The 22,173-nt window shown below is 40.9% G+C and overlaps 1 protein-coding gene across 1 annotated transcript in view; it reads right to left on the bottom strand.

Annotated features, from left to right (window-relative positions):
* Nucleotides 1-1,381: 1,381 nt before the first annotated feature.
* Nucleotides 1,382-22,173, bottom strand: part of SLC10A1 (solute carrier family 10 member 1) — a 23,616-nt gene continuing 2,824 nt past the window's right edge. The window contains exons 2-5 of the mRNA XM_017516468.2: nucleotides 11,977-12,187; nucleotides 5,750-5,928; nucleotides 3,780-3,976; nucleotides 1,382-1,899 (exon numbers count right to left, since the gene is read on the bottom strand). Coding sequence (XP_017371957.2) covers nucleotides 1,793-1,899; nucleotides 3,780-3,976; nucleotides 5,750-5,928; nucleotides 11,977-12,187 — 694 coding nt within the window. The 3' untranslated portion in view covers nucleotides 1,382-1,792. The remainder of the gene's footprint in view (nucleotides 1,900-3,779; nucleotides 3,977-5,749; nucleotides 5,929-11,976; nucleotides 12,188-22,173) is intronic.

Genomic DNA, 22,173 nt, shown 5'->3' with positions numbered 1-22,173 from the left:
TTTTTTTACTTTTTTTTTTCCCTGAGACGTCTTGCTTGGTCACCCAGGTTGGAATATGTGGGGTCATCTCGACTCACTGCAACATACTTCCCAGGCTCAAATGATTCTCACGTCTCAGCCTCCCAGTAGCTAGAATTACAGGTGCCCATCACCATGTCTGGCTGATTTTTTGTATTTTTAGTAAGAGACAAGGTTTGACAATGTTTGGCCAGGCTGGTCTCATGTCCTGACCGGAAATGATCTATCTGCCTGCCTCAGCCTCCTAAAGTGTTGGGATTACAGGCGTGAACCACGATGCCCGACCAAGACTTAAGCAACTTTTAATCTTAGAGGTGTTAGGGAATAAAATAAATTCCTTTGAAAAAGTGGCAGGAAAATAACTAGATTATATCTCAAAAAGGGACTCAAAACCAGACTTGAGAGGTCATGAGGAGTGTGGATGTAATCCTAAGGAAAGGTTTAGGACCTGCCTTTGCAGGCCATGGTTGAACCTTTGTTTTCCATGTTTATGTTCCTTTTATCTTTATTCCTTCCTAAGGACAGTTTGAGTCCCACCCTATCTTCCCCAAGAGCTAAACAAATGTATTCCTACATAACTATGTAAACAAGTCTCTTAGCAGATGATGCTGATTAGATAACAGATAAAACAATTTGAACAGGTAGGTATATATGGATATAATCAGCAAAAATGGTAGGTAGTAGCCTATTCAAAGATCTGCATTTTTAAGAGGCTGTGATCCAAATTTGTGATTCTTGTTTTGGTATTAGCTCTCTTTGTTAGTCCTGCACATTTGCCAAGTCCTGCACATTTTACAAATAAAACTAAACTATATTGTCTTGGTTTTATTTGTACCCGACCATACAAAATGATATAAAAGTCCCAAGTAACTAAGCATGATTGATTTTTTGCAAGTGTTAATATTGGTAATCATTTTCTTGATCTTTATTTGCATATGATATGCAAAATGTTTAAATTTTATTAGAGATAATTTGAAATTTGTGAATTCTGGCTATTTGAATATTTTTCTTTGAATTGGGAAACCACTCATTTTGGCAATAGTTTGCTGTACTCAATTTTGAGGGCCCTTTGTGTTAAAACCAGATAACTAGTGAACTTAAGGGAATTAGTGAGATAACATTGTGTTAGTGTATGTCTCCTGTTTTCTACTTGTCAGAGTTTTTCCCCTCTGCTAACTTGATGCATTCTCCCAGTTTTTTCATTTCATTAGCTATTTTTGAGTTTGTTTTGCTTAACTGCATCTTGTATTCACTTTTCATATTTGGTGTCAAATTTGACTTTTCGGGAGCATCACCTCAATCATGTCAAAAGGGAAAAAAGGGGGTCTGAATTTTTTAGGTGAGAACTTCTGAAGTCTAATTCTACAGTATTTTTGAGCATTTATTTCTCTTTTGGGTCACAAAACTTGAAATGGGATTTGGGTATTTGAATAATGGATAAAACACATACATGGGTTAGTTCAGAAATTTAGTGACTTAAGATACTTATCAGGCACTGTTACAGAGTTCCCGGCAAGAGGCAGATTTGGTTTCTGGTTTCATAGAGTTTACAGTCAACTGAACAAGTCTTCAAGTAGCAAATTCTAAGTTGGGGATAGGTGAGGCTTCTTGGGTAGACACCCTGTGTTCCCGGCCAAGGCTTGATGATTCCGATAGATGTACTAGAAATGCTGGAGAGACTCAGGCAAGACTGGAGTTTTTGCTGCTCTCTAGTTTACCAGACTGGCTTTCAGAATTTGCTTTGGGACCAGAATCCAGGCTGCCGTGGGAGGGGCTAGGCTCTGCAAGGGGAGCACTCCTTCCCTTTGTACGTGCCATTTCGCACAGCTCCTGGAGTTGTTTCTTCAGTTGTGGCAGCTATGTAGATAATTTTCGTTTTATCTGTAAAGTTAAAAAGGGCCATAGGTGTAGAGGGAGAACAAGGGGAGTAAAAACAATGAAACTTGTTTAATCTGGAAAATAATACCAACTGAGACCTAAGATGTGCTGTATATATATTTTCCATCTCTGCCGTCTCTCCTGTGATTTAAATTCATTTTCCCCTCAATCTCTCTAATGGTAGTAGTAGTAATAAAAGTCCTAATGAATTAGACTATTGAGTCTTCATCATTTCACCTCTAACTTCTTTGTACATACAGTGAAACAACAGGGGAGATGGGTTTGTTTATGTTTGCAGGGACTGTGTTGCATTCAGGGAATAAGGAGGCAGGGAGGAAAGATCTTTGAGAAAGTCTAACCAAGAGAGTTTCCAGTTCTTCCCACCAAATCCAATTGTTCTACCTTTTTTCTTGCCCACAGTGTAGTTGGTAATGCAAATTTGAAGATAGCTTTGATTCCCGCACCTTTCTATACAGATGGGAGAATTCTCTCTACAGAATTCTCCCATCTGTATACAAAGGTGCAAGAATCAAAAGTATAAAAACGACAGATTTTTCACCCTGAGAATAGCTTCTTGGGGCCATTAGGTCCAAAGAAATAAGTTGTTTTGATTTAGTGTTTCCATTGGGGTCTTCTGAAATGTATTGTGTGGAAAGCATTTTGTAAGTCTTGAGAGCTAAAGATCCATAGAATGTTGTCCTTTGAGGTCACTCCAGGCCCTTCTGGTTCTAAAACCTCAAATCTACGAACTTAGTTGATCTAGAAACTTTTGTGGACTTTTTGTGAGAAGGCAGCAAATCTGTTGAGTTCCTCTCAGATAAGCATCAGACTAGATTCTTAAAACTCCATTGTAGCTTTGAACCAAAGCTTCTAAAATGGTTCTAGAGCGTGGTCAGCCTTTACTTGTTTAGTTTTGGCTGGCAACCTAATTACATCACAGTTAACTGCAAAGGGAGAGAGAATCAGTATTTGCTAGTATAACGTGGCAAATTCAAACAGGGAAAGTTGTGTATTTCTCCTAGGGTTTAAATCACAGTCCCTAGGGTCTAGAAAAGCTTTTGAAGGGGACTTCAATTCGTGGACGTGAAGGGGCAGTTGAAGGATTTGGGTAAGTAGTTAGGGATAATATACTAATCTTAAGAGTTATAATGAAATGTGTTATAAAGTAGGTTTGAGTGTGTTTTTTTAAATTGGTGTTAAAGTGCACTTGGAGGAAGGCACTGTGGTCTCTGGTCTGTCTTGAGGTTCGATTATATTTTGAAAGGTAATGCTCTGAGCATTTTAGAGAAGAGATGCTTTATTACCCCGTGGTGGTAAGAATAAAGTACAAATCATATTAATCAAGTGTATTGTGGGGGTAGTAACTGTTTAACCCTATGCTTAAGTTTCCTTTACTGTGTAACTAGGGTTGAGAAATCTTCTTTTTCTTTATTGCGTTCATATGTTTTTCCTCATATGGGGGTGCCAGTGGTGCTGTGGTTCTGATCTGGTTCCAGGAAATGAAAACCTGGTCCTGGGAAACTGAAACTTCCCCAACTCTTGTGAATAGTGGCCTTTAACACAACTAGTAATCTCAGTTGTCCAAGGCAGTTCTATCCTGTGATGTCTCCCCACTGACACAAAGCAGCCCAAATTGCTTCAGTTGTATGAGGTAAACTGCATCCACAATTTTGTTCTTCCAGCCAGAAGGAAGAAATGGAGTGCAGTTGTTGAAGTAGACTTGGATCTTTAAAGCCTCTTGCATGCTTCTTGGGGCTACCTGGTTCTTAGTGACTTAAGAATTAAAGCCCTATCTCAAAAGTCCCTGCTAGAAGCTTGGCTTGTTGGTAGGCTCAGGTTCAATATTGGAGCAGAACTTGAAGTGGGGAGAATTCAGTACTCACCCTTGGGAGTCTTGAATTTCTCATAGCACCTAAATATGGCAATAAGGAGAAGCCCTTCTCCAAGCTGGAAAATCATGTAGAGAAGGGGAAAGAAGAAAAGTGGTCCAATGATTTCAGGGGGAAAGGCCACATTGAGGATGGTGGAACAGAGTTGGACATTTTGGCATCCAGTCTCCATGCTGACAGTACGCCTGCACCTGTGTTGGTGAAGAAGACCCCATATGCACTCAGAAGGAACTAGAGGAAGCAACTTTGCTTGTGCTCCACCCCACCCCCCAGCCCAGATACTCTAGGATTCACTGAACAGTCCAGCATAAGAAGGTGGAAGGGAGCCAGGTGTGTGGAATGCACATCAGTTCTAAGAAAAGTAGACCCAGTTGACACCAATCCAGCGCTGTGAGGGGATGGTGACTCGTACTCAGGAAGCTTTTGTGAGATGTTTTTTTGAGTAACTTGGAAATCTATGATTTGTGTAGAGTTGCTAAATTAAAATTTGTAGAAATGTCTGGCTACTGAGGGATGAAAGGAAGGAGCCAATATCTATTAATTGGTTTGTTATATTGGGCTCGTAGGACAATTACATTTTTAATATATATTAGAAAAAGTTTGTCTGAAATGTCTGGGACCTTGTCCTGTTTTCCAAGTTTCTGGCTTACATATCTTTAAAACATGTAATGATTAAAGATAAAAGCAAAACCTGATTCAGTCCCATTGTCTATCTTTGAAACACATTTTCTTGGTTTTGCTTTACATTTTGTGGATTAAAGGGTGAGATGTTTACATATAATGAATACACATGTAATTCATTGCATTGCAACTTACTGTGTTAAAATAGTTACTAGAAAAAAACCTGAGAGACATTATAGCACATTTATTATGGTGGAGACTACTGTAGTGACACATGGTTCTGTGGCCAATTATGGTCTGCATCACCCTCTGTTTTGGTGAAAGCCAACATCACCAAGTGGTCATCGACAGCCTTTTGACTCACTATATCATGTTTTACATCCTGCGGTAATTTGTTGTTTAACATGTCTTTAAAAATGGATAATTACTTTTAAAATTATATTTTAAAAATCTGTCTTTTTTTAAAAAAAATGGGGTGCTACTAATGTATAGATTTCTGCATAAGCACTTGTCTACTGTGGCTAAAAAGAGGAAAAGTCTACATACTACTCTGTTAGGTTGTCTGATGTTCATGTACCATGCCCTCAAACTGTTCCTACAGAGGAGCAGCTGTGTTTGTGAACTGGATTACATTAGTCAAGGTTCACAGCTACTTCAGCTCTTGAGTGTCACCCAGTGGTGTCCGTGTTGGGACTGAAGCCTAGGCAGAAGAGGAGAAGTGGGCAAGGAAGAGGAGTATTATCAACACCTGTCACGATGACATGAAACGACCCCAGGGCCACTACCAAGGAGTTGGTCAGCAGATGGAATCTAGATGCTACTTTGCTGTTGCTATTGATGTTTGGATGCCTTTGGTGTCTGCATTCTTAACCCATTCAGTCCTCCCCTCAATTATTTTCAAGTCGAAAGTCTATTGTCCAGTTGGTGCATTTGAACATATTGCTAGGGAAATGCCTTGCGCAGATTTCAGGTTCTAGCTGCTTTTCCTGAAAGACTAGGACAAGAATGAAGCCCATGGGAGAGTGGGACCTAAAATACCTATTGCCAGGTGTGCAGTGGCTCACGCCTGTTATCCTAGCACTCTGGAAGGCTGAGAGGCAGGCAGATCACTTGAGCTCATTAGTTCAAAACTAGCCTGGGCGACATGGCAAAATCCCATCTCTAGACAAATGAGTTGGGCATGGCGGCTTGTGCCTGTAGTCCCAGTTACTTGGAGGGGGCTGAGGCAGGAGGATCACTTATGCGCAGGAGGTTGAGGCTGCAGCGAGCCGAGAATGTGCCACTGCCTTCTAGCCTGGGCAACAGAGTGAGACACTGTCTCAAAAAAATTCAGTAATACCTACCGTCCATTGAGGCAGAAGAGAGCAGAGAGAACATAACCCAGCAGAAAACCAATAAAAGGCATCAGGGAGGAGGTGGTCACCAAGAGCGGTGTCATGGCAAACAAGATGCTCTTGCCCACGTTGATGGCAGAGAGGACTATGACGGTCACACTGCACAAGAGAATGATGATCATCCCTCCCTGGGAATAAAGATAAGGCAATTAGAAGGGTTGGGGATATGGAGGAACAGAGAGGTGGGGAGGCACTAAAAAATTGGAAGTGGAAGGCAATATGAAAGATCTTTATTTTCTTTTTGGATTTCTTTGTTTTAAGAAAGTTATTTTTTTATTAATGTTAGAGACAGGGTCTCACTGTATTGCCCAGTCTGGTCTTAAACTCCTAGACTCTAGTACTACTCCCACCTTGGCCCTCCAAAGTGCTAGGATTACAGGTGTGAGCCACTGCACCCAGCCCATCTTTTTATTACAATTTATCATGTCTATAGGATAATCTTAACATTTAAAGTGGTAAAATATGTATAGCAAAGTTGGCCAGTTTAATCACTTTGAGTGTACAGTTCAGTGGCTTTAAGTACATTCGTAATGTCCTAATGACATTTTAACATTTATATTGCCCAGATTTCAGCTGCACAGCTTTGTGTTTCTGTTTTTAATCCTTTTTGCAACTGATGTGATCATATGGAACATCACCTATACCAGTTAGTGGTCCTATCCCAGCATGGGAAGGACTTTCACACCTCTTCAATAACCATGTGCTTCAAGTTTTATTAAAAGATGTATTAGGTAATGAACTCAGTTTACCCTTGCATTTTTAGTTGATTTCCCCTTTTGGATTTCTGTCTTTCGAATTTGTCCTCTACCCAAGGGTCAGATAGTTTTTATTTCCATCAAGAGTGTAATGATAATGTAGGAGATACTGTGCTACAGGAATTGTCCACAAATCCAGAAGCCCTCTCCCTCTGTATAGGCATTCACTCTCATTCTCTCACTCATGTTCTCCAATTCTTGGGGTCTGCAGAATGGTGGTTACGAGCACAGACTTTGATATGATCCAGGTGGGAAAGCTGACTCTGCTAATCTCCAGGTGTGTAAGCTTTGGGGATTCACGCAACCTGAGGGAGGTTGAGGACATAGGACCTGGCGTATAAGAACTCACTAAACTAACTCCTATTATAACTCAAAGGAGAGGAAATTAACATTCTAGAGTTTTCTGTCACTCTCACTGCTGCTATCTCTGGAAATTTATCCTGTCTACAATTCCTGCTGAGACAAGTGGCCTTGGGTAGTTGCTTCTTCATAGGCCACCATGTTTTGTACCACCTGACTTCATTGCCCTGCTCACAACTGGAATGAGTGCCCATTCATGGGCAGCCAATCCATTGACTTGCCAGTGACACATGAGATGACATGTCCATAGTCTACCGACAGATGGCCTGTGCAGGCTGAGTAGTAAAAATAATCAGATATCTCATCTAGGAAGTTTACAGGATTACAGAGAGGAAAGCAATAGCAGGGACAAGTGTTAAAACACATAGACGCCTGGGAGCAATAAAAGCCATAAGTTGACAGAAGCTGTAAGACAAAGGAGAGTCAGGGGTCAGTTCATCAGTAGCAGCAGGTGTGGAAAAGCATGAGTAGAGTGTTGAGTCAGTGAAATGGCGGGATTAAAGAATGGTGGATGGCTGATCATGAAAGTGGCTCCTGGCCATGTCATGCTCAGATTCATCAGCTTCTAACCACATAACTTTGGAGAAACCCTTGCATGGGTAATTTAAAAATTACTTGAATTGCTTTTCAAAATGAGCATCCCTGAAATTGTATCTTAGCATATCTAAATGTGACCTTTCTTCCACCAGTGAATGTAACTGGTTGAAGCCAGTGTGAGCAGATAGCTGCTGCCAGAGCTAGTTATTGAAAGTTGGGTTATTTGGATTTGCAAGGTCCTAGGAGGGCTAAGTGTGCAAAGAGGGTAGGTCAATCATTTGTTCATTTCCAGTTTGGCACTCACTATATTATTTATGGGATAGGGTGATGAGGGACGAGCATAGTCCTCAAAGAGCCATAGAAACAAGGATGCCTCAGCCTTTGCAGCTTGTCCCACACGTTCGTCTCTGCATCCTTACAGGAGTGATCCCAGCTTTGGAATATAGGAAGATCAGCGTAGCTGTAGACTTTGTGGTTGTTTAACCCTGGAGGTTTAGTCAGGGGCAAAATGGGTCCCGGGTATGCCTGGGTTTTTTAGATCACTTTTTATGTAGTCCCTTATTACTGGTCTCTGTCTTTCTAGCCAAGGTATTTCTTAGCCCTTTTAATGTTCTCTGGTCTCATTTTGACTTCATTTTCCCTGTGGCATTGAACAGTGAATGTGCAACACAACAGGAACAGAGACTAGTTGAGATAATCCTGGCTCTGCCAAGTAACTTTTCAGGGCCTCAGTTACTCTATCTGCAAATTGGGAATAAGGCAGGAGACTCAACTTCATCCTGAAGCCTTCTCTAGCTTTAAGATCTGAGATTCTGCTTTTTGCATCCTCAGAGAAACACTTTTAAAGTTACTTTGAGGTATAAAGGAGACATGCTCTCACGTCAGTTATCATTAGTAGTGTGACTTGGTATTCTGGTCTCCAGTTTTCCTACCTATAAAATGGGCAGAGTAGCATTAAATGATAGCAGGGGTCAGTTCACATTTTAATATTCTTTATATCTTATATGTATTTCTTTAAGATAGTTTGTGGTGTGTATAGGATTTTTTAAAAACTAAAGCAATCTTATGCACCCCACAAACTATCTTAAAGAAATGAAATGACACACACAAACATGTTTCTCTGTGTATGTTGTTTTTCTGCTGGTGTGTGGAAGAGGAGCAGATAGGACTTGCCCTTCATTCCTTTATTCTCAAGCATTAGCTATGGGGGCACTGTGATACATGCTGTGGATTCAGTGTTAATTAAGACATAGCTTTATGGTCTTGCTTCTTGAGAAATGAGTGGGGAATAAAAATGAATAGGTATGGCTGCGCACAGTGGCTCACACCTGTAATCCCAGCACTTTGGGAGGCCAAGGTGGGCAGATCATAAGGTCAGGAGTTGGAGACCAGCCTGACCGACACGGTGAAACCCCATCTCTACTAAAAATAACAAAAATTGGCCTGGCATGGTCGTGCACACCTGTAATTCCAGCTACTCAGGAGGCTGAGGCAGGAGAATTGCTTGAATCCAGGAGGCAGAGGTTGCAGTGAGCCGAGATCACCCCACCGCACTCCAGCCTGGGCAACAGAGCGAGACTCCATCTCAAAAACAAACAAAAAAACCCAGGTATTCTTAATGCAGTGATTGCTACAGGGGTTAGCTGGAGTGTTGGGTACTATGGGAATGAATAGGACAAGCATCCTTCTCAGGCTTAGGAGGTTAAGGAAGGCTTACTGGAGGAGACACTAATTGTGTTGAGATTTAAAGGGTGAGTGGGGTGAGAATTGGGAAGAAGAGTGTTCCATGCAAAGGGAAGGGCAAGTGGAAAGAGAAAATAGCTGAGACTGGTAGATCAGTTGAGACCAGATCAAGTGCCACATTAAGGAGTTTAAACTTTATCCTAGGGGAAAGGAACCAATGAGAGGCCTTAAGCAGTGGAGTGACATGATAAGAGTTTGTACTTTACATCTTCACCCTCAGATTGAAACTGGGTCAGGAGGTAGGATGAGAAGGCCATTTAAGTTGTCTAGTGAGAGGTAAGGATGGAAAGGAATGAGTGGATTCCAGCAACACAAGGTGGAATCAATGGTCATTGATTAGATGGATGTGGGTGGTGAAGGAGAGGAGGACACTGAGAATGATTCCCAGTTTTTGGTTGAGGCAGTTCGGCATGCAAAATGCCACTGACTGAGATAACACAAGGGGAGGAGATGACTTTAATTTAACATATATTAAGTTTTAAATTCCTGAGGTATATTCAGATAGAACGACCTGTTAGATAATAAATGGATTCTAGAGTTGGGAGAGAGTTGACATCTGATGATGCTGTTCTGCAAGTCTCAGCTTGCAGATGGTAATTGCAGACCTGAGAGGGACCAGATCCTGGGCTAGGAGAGGTCTGGTGAGAAAGGCAAAAAGCTTAAACTGAATGCAGAGAAGTGCCTTTGACCAGAGGAACTCATAAGGGAGTCTGAAGGAGTTTACGAGAGGTGGGAGGAAAGCAGCAGAGCTTGGAGTCACCAAAGCTGATAGAGAAGGTTTTTGAGGAGGAGGCAGTGGTCAATTATGTCCAATGCTGCTAAGGTAAGGAAGGATTGAGAAATGTCCATTGGATTTGACAAAGAAAGTGGAGCAGGTGGTCATCAAGATGCTAGGTGGATGGGAGACCACGGGGAAGAGAAGAGAGGGATTCACATAATGCAAATTAATTGCTGAGGGCCTGGTCACTCGTGAGAGAGCTCTGGCAGTGGCATGGGGGAAGAGGAAGGTGTTAGAGAGGGAGATACTGACACACACACAGAGAGGGAGGAGTGAGGGGGACTTTTCCTGAAGCCTGGCTAGGAAGAGGGGGAACAAAGGGAAGTGTTAGGTGGAATGGGTGGTGGATTTCACAAAAAATCCTAGTGAGATATTTTTTGTTTTGTTTTTTGAAGATGTGTGAGTCTGTATCAAAGCTGATTGTGAAGAACCAATACAGAGATGCTTTAGAAATTAGAGTGAGAGAGGGGAGGCTGCTGGGGTGGGGACATAATCAATAAAGGGAGGTCTCTGAGATGCAAGGGTGGAGAGGATGATGTAATCCCCATCATAGATCCCAGGGATTACATCATGCCAAGGGCACAGAAGGTGGAGCAGGTGGTCATCACAATGCTGGTGGGAGACAAGGGAAGAGGCGGGAGAGAGAGCCCATGAATATAGGTTATTTTGTTGAGTGCCTGCTAAGTGCCAGTCACTGTGCTAAGTGGCTTCAGTTCCTTGCCCCCATATCCTTAGGCAGTAAGCATACTATCTTCTTTTCCATGACTGGCCACGGAAAGTAGGAGGGATCATTCCTTCAATGTCCTCCAGCAGGTGGGAAGGGGAGCTATGGCCATGGCAGTGGGAGAGGGCAAGGGCAAAAACTCCTCTTGAGACAATGGTAGTGTGAAAATAACACCCCCCCCCCCCAAAAAAAAAACCAGAACTTTTGGCTTCTTTGTTCCAGGCCCAAAGCTTCTGCCAGACGCTGAGGTTCTCAGCACGCCCTGCAGACCAGGCCAGAGGCATTGATCCAGGGGCAGAGATAGTACAGGAGATCAAGTCCTTCCTGAGGACCAGGATGACCCCCTGGCCCTGGGGGATTAACAGGGAGCCAAGGGGGAGGCTGGCAGGGACAGAACTCCAAGGTTGAAAGTGTTGGTGGAGAGACTGTAGCTGCACTCTAAGAGTCTGTGATTCTCCTGCACACAAGGCAGAACCTTACAACCTTTGTGGCCTTAACTCCACCTCCCACCCCATCCCTCTCCTGAAATGCTGGGAGTGGGTATACCACCTCTCTCCTCTAGCTTCTTACCACATCAGCCAGATTTGCCCTTGGTGCCCTCTGAACTCCTCTTTTCAGGCTTCTCCCCAGGTTTACCCAAATGCCTCAAGCCCTTTCTTTTTAAGAAGCCTCCTTGACCACTCCAGCCCTCACTGTTCCCATCTCCTTGCCTTCTGCAGATACTTGTGTGTACATTGGAATTGGATCTTGTTTCTCTCATGTGTTTCTTCACTTTTTTTTTTTTTTAATTTTTCTTTCTTGACACAGTCTTACTCTATGGCCCAGGCTGGAGTGCAGTGGCATGATCTCAGCTCACTACAACCTCCGCCTCCCTGGTTTACGTGATTCTGCTGTCTCAGCCTCCTGAGAAGCTGGGATTACAGACATTTGCTACTACGTCTGGTTAATTTTTTTTTTTTTTTTTGTATTTTTGGTAGAGACAGGGTTTCGCCATGTTGGCCAGGCTGGTCTCAAACTCCTGACCTTAAGTGATCCACCCACCTCAGCCTCCCAAAGTGCTGGGATTACAGGCGTGAGCCACCGTGCCGACCTCATGTGTTACTTCACTTTCTGCAAATATCAAACTCGGTGACAGTGAAACTCCTCAGAGTGCATAGCATAAAACTTAGTATCTAGTAGAAGCATAGATATGTTTATTATTAATATAATGACTATGCCTTATAGTTGTATATGGTGTTGTTACTCTTTTGCCTAATTTGTCAAGCCCCCAGGTTCTTACCTTGACAACATATCGCACATATTGTGGCCATTTGGATTTGAGGACGATTCCTATGGTGCAAGGAATGAGAACCAGGATCAGTGATATCATGATGCCTCCATAGGGCACCTTGTCCTTCAGGTCCCCATCATAAATCCCCCTGGAGTAGATGTACAGGAGGAGAGGCATCATGCCAAGGGCACAGAAGGTGGAGCAGGTGGTCATCACAATGCTGGTGGGAGACATGGGAAGAGGAGAGAGAGAGAGCTCATGAATACAGACTATTTTGTTGAGTGCCTGCTAAGTGCCAGTCACTGTGCTAAGTTCTTTACAATGTAACTAGAGTTCCTTTCCTCCATATCCTTAGGCAGTAAGCATACTATCTTCTTTTCGCTGACAAGGAGGCTGGAGACTAGAAGAGTTGTGTCCTGCTCAAAATCACCTGAGGTAGTAAGTGGCTGAGACAGGATTTGAACTTAGGCTGGTTCAACTGCTTCAACCCCTGTGTGATTCATTGTGGAAGGAGCCATTCTGATCTCCTTCTCTATAACAGAACTCTTTTTGCATTGAGCACCTGCCCCATCCCAGCCCATTTTGTAGAAAGCTAACTGTGTGATCCCATTACTGTGGTCATTAGCCCATTGAACCATGGAATAGCACCTGACCCACAGTTACTAAATGTCTGGTTTAGAGCTTAGGGAATGGCTGGTTGTAGTGGCTTTGTCCAGTGGAGACAATAACAATTAGCTATATCAGCACATTTTACCTCGTGGGGAATCTGAGTGTGAGACACAGTGACAGAGCACTTGGCCTTTGGGAACAGGTGGTGTGGAGTGATGGTCAGGCAGAAGCCAAAACCCTACTAAGAAAAAATCAATAAACAGATACCATGATTAAAAGGACTGTGAAATAAATAGTGAAGCAGTAAGAAACAGAATAATTGAAGGGCCATAGTGGTGGAGTAGTAGAGAAGGCAGCAACAGTTACCCATGTTGAGTAAATGACAGGATAACCTGGTTAGGCTTGCTTTGCATCTTGGACAATATTCCAGTCCCCTACTCTGTTGTTCTCATGTTCTTAATTTTCTGGTTCCTCCTGATATTATTTAAAATAAATTGAGAGTGAGACTCATAGCCTGAATAATATATCCTTCCAGGGCTAATATGTATCCTACTTGTCCAATTTCATTTTCCATTTGGAATCTTATATTTGTTAGTCCCAGGACCATGTCTAGGGAGATACCCTCCAGAAGGGTCAACTGAGAAGGAAGCTGATAGGGCATCTCCTTGGATTTATGGACATTCACATTAACAATATATGACTCTGACTTCCATTCCAGTGGGAAGGTGGTTGGGAGGTGAGGGCTTGGCAAGACCCTAGGAAAACCACACTAAGTGTGTCCCTCCTTCTCCCCACAGCCCTACCCTCCATCTACACTTCTTTCATTATTTCCATAATGATGGAATCTAGCTTAAATATGCATCAAGAGTAGCCTAGATCAAAGGTATTAGAGTGTAGCCATCAAGAACAATAGGTAGACATGTCATAAGGGATAAGAGCTGTTAGAGGTGAGGAGAGGCCCTCAAAGAAAATTGTGAGGTAGATAATAGGAACTCCCCTACCCCCAGGAACACTTAAATACACACTTGAGCTTGTAAGAAAGTAAGGGAGGCTGGCATTGTGGCTCATGCCTATAATTCCAGCATTTGGGAAGGCCGAGGAGGGAGGATTCCTTGAAGCCAGGAATTTGAGACTGGGCTGGGCAACAAAGTAAGACCCCTGTCTCTACACACAAACAAACAAAAAACCACACGCATAAAAATTAGCCAGGTGTGGTGGTATGCACCAGTAGGCCCAACTACTTGGGAGGCTGAGGCAGGAGGATGGCTTGGATCCAGAAGGTGAGGCTACAGTGAGCTATGTTAGCGCCACTCTACTCCAGCCTAGGTGACAGAGTGAGACACTGTCTAAAAAAAAAATAATAATGATAATAGCCACATATAAAAGATAAAAAAGCTTGATTTCTAAAACCTCAATTAAAAATCTCTATAAAAAAAAAAAAAAAAAAAGTGCCCATGGACAAGAAACAAATGCAAAGTAGTGGGGGAGCTCAAGCTGAAGCTTCACTGTGTAGAGGGGTTACAGAGGGGAGTGGAGTGTTAGTCTTGGCACTCTGGAGGCTTTAATGCCCAAGGGAGCGAACAGAATTGAGGTCTTAGAGTTGGGATGGGAGGGGCATTGAAACTGAGCAACCAATAATAAAAGAATTATGGTGGGGAGGGGGACTTTCTAATTATATCATCAATGAAATCATAGTGGAAAAGTATTTAGAATAGAAAAATAATAAAAGACATATTTGAAAAACAAGGAGGGGGGACTTTGGATTAGGCAATGGTTTCTTAAATATGACACCTAAAGCACAAACACCCAAAGAAATAACAGACAAATCAGACTTTATTAATATTAAGAACTTGTGATTCAAAGGACACCATCAAGAAAGTGAAAAGGCAGCCCAGAGAATGGGAGAAAATATTTGCAAGTCATATATCTGATAATGGTCTAGTAATTCAGAATACATGAAGAACTCTTATAATGTAATAATAAAAAACAAATTAAAAATGGGCAAAGGATTTGAATGAGATATTTCCCCATAGAAGATATACAAATGACCAATGAGCACATGAAAAGATGCTCAACATCATTACTTATTAGGAAAATGCAAATCAAAACCACAATGCGATACCCCTTTATACCTACTAGCATGGCTATAATTAAAAAGATGGACAATTACAAGTGTTGGAGAGTATGTGGAAAATTTGGAATCCTCATACACTGCTGGTGGGAATGTAAAATGGTGCTTTGGAAAGTAGTTTGGCAGTTTCTCAAAAATTTAAACAAAAAATCATCATATAATCCAGCAATTCAACTCTTAGGTATATATTCCAAGGGAATGGAAAGGATGTTCACACAAAAACTTGCCTATGAACTTTCAAAGAGATTATTCATACTAGGCAACAAGTAGAAAAAACCCATATGTCCATCAGCTGAAGGAATGGATGAACAAAATTTATTGTATCCATACGATGGGATATTACTCAATTATAAAAAAGGGAAGTATTGTGACATGCTATGAATGAATGAGCCTTGAAAATATTATGCTAACTGAAAGAAATCTAGAATGCATATGAGATAAAAATATCTCATTCAAATCCTTTGCCCATTTTAAATTTGTTTTTATTATTGCATTATAAGAGTTCTTCATGTATTCTGAATACTAGACCCGTATCAGATATATGACCTGCAAATGGTTTTCCATTTATGTGAAAACCACAGAGACAGAAAGTAGATTAGTGGTTGTCAAGGGTTGGAAGGGGAGAGAGAAATGGGGACTCCTGCTAAATGGGATAGAGTTCCTTTTCAGGGTGTTGAAAATGTTCTGAAATTAGATAATGGTGATAGCGTCACAGCCTTGGAAATGTGCTAAAAACCAAGACAGATCAGGGAAAAGAGAGATGGCACAAACTGATGATGTTAGAGTGAAAAAGGGAACATAATTACAGAGACGATGAAGGTTTAAAAAGTCATAAAAGAAACTAAGGACATTTTCATACTTTAATTTTCAATTATATGTATTTTTTCTTTTTTTCTTTTGTTTGTACAAACTGAGAAATGGCATTACATTTTCAACTTAAAGGGACAATTTCATGGAAATTATAGCCTACAAACCAAGTCAATATGAAGCCAAAAACCTGATTCACCTTAGAATCATTAAAGACATTTAATAAACAGTTCAAAACCTATCTTCTAGAACCTGACATGATTTATACTGTCTTACAGTAGTGTTCTACTAAACATGAAAAGTGGAGATTGTTGCAATATTATACAAATCTGTCCAGAAAATATGGAAAGGAGACACATGCCTCAATTTTTTGCACAAGGTTAATATCTTGGAACTAAAGCTGGTGAATGATATTATGAGAAAGGAAAATTGGGGACCAATCTTATTTATGAACATAGAAGCAAAAATCATAAAATATGTTTTAAAAAAGGAATACAATGAACAAGATAAGAATGACTTAACATTAATCTATTAATGTATATATTACTACATTATTAGATTAATGAAATGATATAATTTTGTAAATACAGAAAAGTCATTCAACAAAATTTAATGTTCTCACCTAATAAAAATTTAATACACTAGCAACAAAATGAAAATTCCTTAACTTGAAAGGAAATCTATTAAACATCTATATTAAACATTAAACTTCATGGTAAAAAGTTAGAGGAGTTTTCTTTAACAAGAGAAATAAAAGCAAAGATATTCATTATTATTACCTCTTTTATAAATTATACTATATATAGGCCCTAATAAGCACAGCAAAACAAGAAATAGAAAAAATATAGGAATGGGAAAATAAGAAACAAAACTTCCTTGTTTTGCCAAAGATAGGATTGTCCATAGAGGAAATCTAAGTGATTTTCCATTAAAACTGGTAAGAGAATGTATGAGGTTCTAAATACATTAGCATCAGTCAATCAATCAGTTGGGTTTGATATACTAGAAACAAATTTTTTTTTAAAAAGACATCATTTATAATATTCACAAAAACTAGAAAATATTTATAAATCTAAAAGAGACATGTAAGATCTTTATGAAAGAAATTATGAACCTTTATAGAAAGGTATTAAAAAAGGCCTAAGTAAAAGAAAAGCTATACCACATTCATAGATGGGAAGCTTCACTATTTTAAAGGTGGTCTCTCAATTTGTGTAATGCACATTTAATTAAAATTCCAGACGTACAATTTTTTTGTAGACTTGAAAGCTGATACTAAAATTCAAGTGAAAGAGTAAAAGGCTAAGAATAGCTAACATGATTTTCAGGTACAACGTGGGGAGACTTAGCTTTCAGATACCAAGACTTACAAAATTGTAATTAAGAAAGTGTGGAACTGGTACAAGGATAGCCACATAGACCCAAAGAAGAGAAGAGAGATCCCAGACACAAATGAGAGAGATGACATTACAAATGACTGGAGAAAAATTCACTCAACGTGGCTGGGAATCTTCTATCTATACGGAAAAGATAAAATTAGTTCATACCATATATAAAAATAAGTTCTTCCATGGGAATCAAACATTTGAAACTTTTCAAAGAAAATATAGGGGAATGTCTTTGTAACTTTCTAGGCAGTAAAAAAATTTTTTTTTTGAAACGGGGTCTTGCTCTGTTGCCCAGGCTGGAGTGCAGTGGCATGATTTTGGCTCACTTCAACCTCCACTTCCCGCGTTCAAGCGATTTTCATGCCTCAGCCTCCTGAGTAGCTGGGATTACAGGTGCAGACCACCATGCCCGGCTAATTCTTTTGTATTTTTAGTAGAGACAGGGTTTTGCCATGTTGGCCAGTCTTGTAGATAGTAAAGGATTTCTTAAAGAAACCCCTGGAGAGAGATCCAAGATGGCTGATCACTAGCAGCTCGGGATTGTAGCTCCCAGAGAAGGCGCACAGAAAGAGAGAACACCACACCTTCAGATGAATTTTACTTGCTTACGGACTAGGAGATTCCCAGCGGAGGAGCCCCACGGGTCGCCAGCGCAACTCTTGTGGCTGGTGTGGCGGTTTTGCCGGCACTTCGGCGCAGCGGTTCTCGGTGCAGAGTAAACGGGACTGGGTCCCCTTTTAACTGATGTTTGGAGCTCCGGGAACGCAGAGTCACCCAATTACCCAATTGAAAAAGGGATTCAAGAGCGAAGCCAGACCGGAGATTCCTGAGCAGAAAAGCACCACGAATCTTAACGCTGCTGTTTTAGCCAGTGCAGTGGGTTGCTCAGATTTTAGCGCTGGGAATCAACAAGTTGAACGTCCACTCAGAGACCTAATTTGAAAGTTGGCAATCACAAAGACGACAGGTGGATAAACTCACAATGATGGGAAGAAACCAGCGTAAAAAGGTTGAGAATACCCAGAATCAGAATGCCTCTCCTTCTACAGGGGATCACAGTTCCTCATCATCAAGGGAACAAGCCCTGATGGAGAACGAGTATGTTCCATTAACAGATTTAGGCTTTGGAAGGTGGATAATGAGGAACTTTTGTGAGCTAATAAAAGAACATGTTCTAACCCAGTGTAAGGAAACTAAGACCTTTGAGAAAAGGTTTGACGAAATGCTAATGAGAATAGACAATTTAGAAACAAAAATAAGTGAATTAATGGAACTGAAGAATAATACGAGAACTTACGAAGTATGCACAGGTCTTAACAGTCGAATTGATCAAGTAGAAGAAAGGATATCAGAGGTCGAAGACCTACTTAAAAGAAATGAGAAGACAAGATTCAAGAAGAAAGAGTAAAAAGAAATGAGCAAAGTCTCCAAGAAATATGGGATTATGTGAAAATACCTAATTTACGACTGATAGGTGTACCTGAATGTCATGAAAAAAATGAATCCAAGCTGGAAAATATTCTTTAGGTTATTATTCAGGAAAACTTTCCTAACCTAGTAAGGCAGGACAATACTCAACTCCAGGTAGTTCAGAGAACATCACAAAGCTATTCCTCAAGTAGAGCAACTCCAAGACACATCATTGCTAGACTCACTAGGGTTGAAATAAAGGAGAAAATTCTGAGGGCAGCTAGAGAGAAAGGTCAGGTTACCCATAAAGGGAAGCCTATCAGACTTACAGCAGACCTCTCAGCAGAAACTGTACAATCTAGAAGAGAGTGGGGGTCAATATTCAATATCCTCAAAGAAAAGAATTTTCAACCCAGAATCTCATATTCAGCCAAATTAAGCTTCATAAATGAGGGAAAAATAAAACTTTTCACGAACAAACAAGCACTCAGAGATTTCATCACCACCAGGCCTGCTTTACGAGAGCTTCTGAAAGAAGCACTACAAACAGAAAGGAACAACTGGTATCAGTCATCCCAAAAATTTACCAAAATGTAAAGAGTATCTCCACAATGAAGAATTTACATTAACTAATGGGCAAAATAGCCAGCTAGCATTAAATTACAATATTGAACACACAAATATTAATATTAATCCTAAATTTAAATGGATTCAATGCCCCAATTAAAGACACAGGCAAATTGAATAAAAAGTTAAAATCTATTGGTACGTTGTATCCAGATCGAAGTCACAATGACACAAAAAGACTCAAAGGGATGGAGGAAGATTTACCAATTAAATGGAGAGCAAACAACAACAAAAAAAACAAAAAAAACCACAGGAGTTGTAACTTTTGTCTCTGACAAAATAGACTTTAATAGTAACAAAGACCAAAAGAAAAAAGAAGGACATATAATGGTAAAAGGATCATGAAACAACAGGAGTTAATGATCATAAATATATACGTACCCAATATAGGAGCACCCAGATACATAAGACAAGTTCTTATTGACTTATAAAGAGATTTGGACTCCCGCACAATAATAGCAGGAGATTTTGACATCGCATTGTTAATATTTGATGGATCAATCAGATAGAAAATTAATAGGGACATCTATGATTTGAATTTAGACCTGGAATAAGTAAACTGAGCAAATATTTATAGAGTTGTCCACCTCAGGTACACAGAACATACATTTTTCTCAGTGTCATATTACTCCTACTCTGAAAGTGACTACATAATTAAAAGTAAATTACTCTTTAGAATGTTCGTAGCATCTCACAGACTTAAATGAAATATTGATTGGCTGTTTGTTATTTTCTTCCCTTATTCCTTCCTGTCACTGTTGTTAAGTACAAATATTGGCATAAAACAGGTTTTTAATACTTTTTTAATATTGCATTCCAGCCTGGGCAATAGAGCAAGACTCCTGTTCTCTCTCTCCTTTTTTCTTTCTCCTTCTTTCTTTCTTTCAAAAAAAAAAAAAAAAAAGAAAGAAACCCCTAAAAAACATAAACCAGAAAGGGAAAATATTGGCAAATATGACTAAATTAACACAAGCAGTCTATATTTAGAAGACGTTATTATCAAAGTGTGAAGACCAGCTCCAAACTGTGAATAGACTGTTGCAACATATATAAACAACCATTAACTTTACAAATTAATTTTCAAAACCCACCCAAACCACAATCCCATAGAAAAACAGGCAAAAGACCCAACGTTTCTAGAAGAGGACACACAAATGGCCAAGACACAGATGAAAATGTGGTAGACCTCCCATGAAATCAGATTTAAAACTATTGTGATCTGCTTCACTGTTTTCATTTAAAAAAAAATTAAAAATCTGACAATTCCAATATAGATGAAGGCATGGAGAAACAGGGATCTTCAGACACCACTTGGGGAAGTGTGATGTGAACAACAACCTCGGAGACTTGTTAAAGATGTTTGACTCCCATAACGCAGCAGTCCTGCTTTAATTACATATGCCCTCATAAGTGGGCATAGGGACACCCACAAGTTTGTTCATAGAAGCAAGACAAATCTTTGACAACAGAAGAATGGATTAATGCAAGCAAACTATACAGCAGTTCAGATACGTGAGATAGCTGTTTTCTTTACATGACTATTTCTCAAAAAAAAGCAAGCTGTTAGGTGATGTGGACAGTATAATACTGTTTGTACAAAATTAAAAGATGTAAATCCCACAGTCTATCTTGTTTATGAATATGTACATATGTGGTAATAGTTGAAAAGGGTTGGTGGAAATGCTGAACACCAAATTCCTGGGGGGTGCTCCCTTTGGCATGTGGTAGAGGGCAATGAGATTGGGAATGGGAATACAGGGGGTTTCAATGCTCGCTATTGATCTCCTCTTAGACAAAAGTCAAACACAACTTGTGTGTTTGTTTTGGTGTCCTAGAGCAGAGGAATCATGCTTACTTTGGCTTGGTGTGTCAGGAGTTTTGGAGTTTGGACTTGGTGTGCCTTGTCAGCTTGGGTATGCAGGAGCCATGTTCCCCAACCCCAGGTACTTCCTCCATTTGCACAGTGCTGGGGGCAGGTCAGGGACATCCATTTCCTGCTGGCATCTGTGACTGTTGTGATCCTTGGTTTACCCCAAGGGACAGGGATGGACAGTGACTTTTACAGACTCTAGATCCCTGAGATTGTAGGCCTGGCTGCCTTTCACAGGGAAAGGGAGACATTTGTTTTTTTATTTTTCTCTCATGCTTAAGTTTTAAGAACACAGCACAGACCCTGCTTTTGGACACCTGTATACCCCATTTAAGGGACTGGTTCGAGCATCCGTCAATGCAGATTGGGGGCAGAACTGAGGGAGCTGTGAAGAGCCCCAACAAAGTCTCTCTGAAGTAGGAAATTTCTGGGGACTCCAGTGGCTTCCATCTTGTGCTGGTTAAGCTTCCTATATTATGGCTGGGAGACCTGTGGAAGTGCTTGGGTTGTGTCCAAGCCCATTGTCCCCATGGCCATTGGCTCTGGGCTCTGCTGTGAGTCCAGTGGTGGTAGGGGGAGCAGATGAACTTGGGGCAGCAAGGGTGGTTGAAGGAGGCCAGCTCCTGCTGGCATAGCACTCTCTCCTCTGTGCCTGACAAGCCATGCTCACTTCAACCGTGAGGGCGTTTTCTTTCGCCTGTTTGTCACCTACATTTTTTGAAACCTGTCTAGTGACCTTCCTTGAGGAGGGAGCTGCCGTGCCTGGCTGTGTTGAGGGGTCTACCAGGTGGCCTGGCTCAGACTGACTCCAGCTATGGGGCAGAGTGGAGGGAGACACAGTTTCCCACAAACTCTGGGAAACCTCTGGCAGGTCTCGGACCTCAGCCTCTTCATGTGTAAAATGGAATCTGCATCTTACAATTCCTCCCAGCTCTAAATGGGATACAGAAGATTGTGCTTATCTTAAACTGGGGCCTTTGAGCTATAGCTGGCCCTTTGGCATGTATTGTTTGGTTTGCACATTAAAAAAAAGTTGAATGAGTTGCTGATTTCACATAAAACAGAGATTCTACCTTCTCTTGAAAAGTGGGAAGCTGCGGCTCCCACACGATACTTGCTGCTGAGACTCGTGGCATCTGCCCATGCCTTTGAGGCTGTCTGACCATTTTGTTTGTTTATGGAAATGCTGACCTGGAAGATGTTTCAGTAAAAGCACAGGTTCTGGAGGCACCCAGACCTGATGCCAATGTATTGACCTCTCTAAGATTCAGTTTCCTTACCTCTCAATGCTGCTTGTTACACGCTGCCCCTGAGGGTGCTGTAGGAGGATCACCTACACTTATCCAAGTAAGGTGTTTAGCACT

Source organism: Cebus imitator, unplaced genomic scaffold (genome assembly GCF_001604975.1).
Source record: "Cebus imitator isolate Cc_AM_T3 unplaced genomic scaffold, Cebus_imitator-1.0 Scaffold590, whole genome shotgun sequence".
Taxonomy (NCBI): Eukaryota; Metazoa; Chordata; class Mammalia; order Primates; family Cebidae; genus Cebus; species Cebus imitator.
The sequence above is the reverse complement of the archived record's forward strand: the minus strand, read 5'-3'. Positions and strand labels throughout refer to the sequence as shown.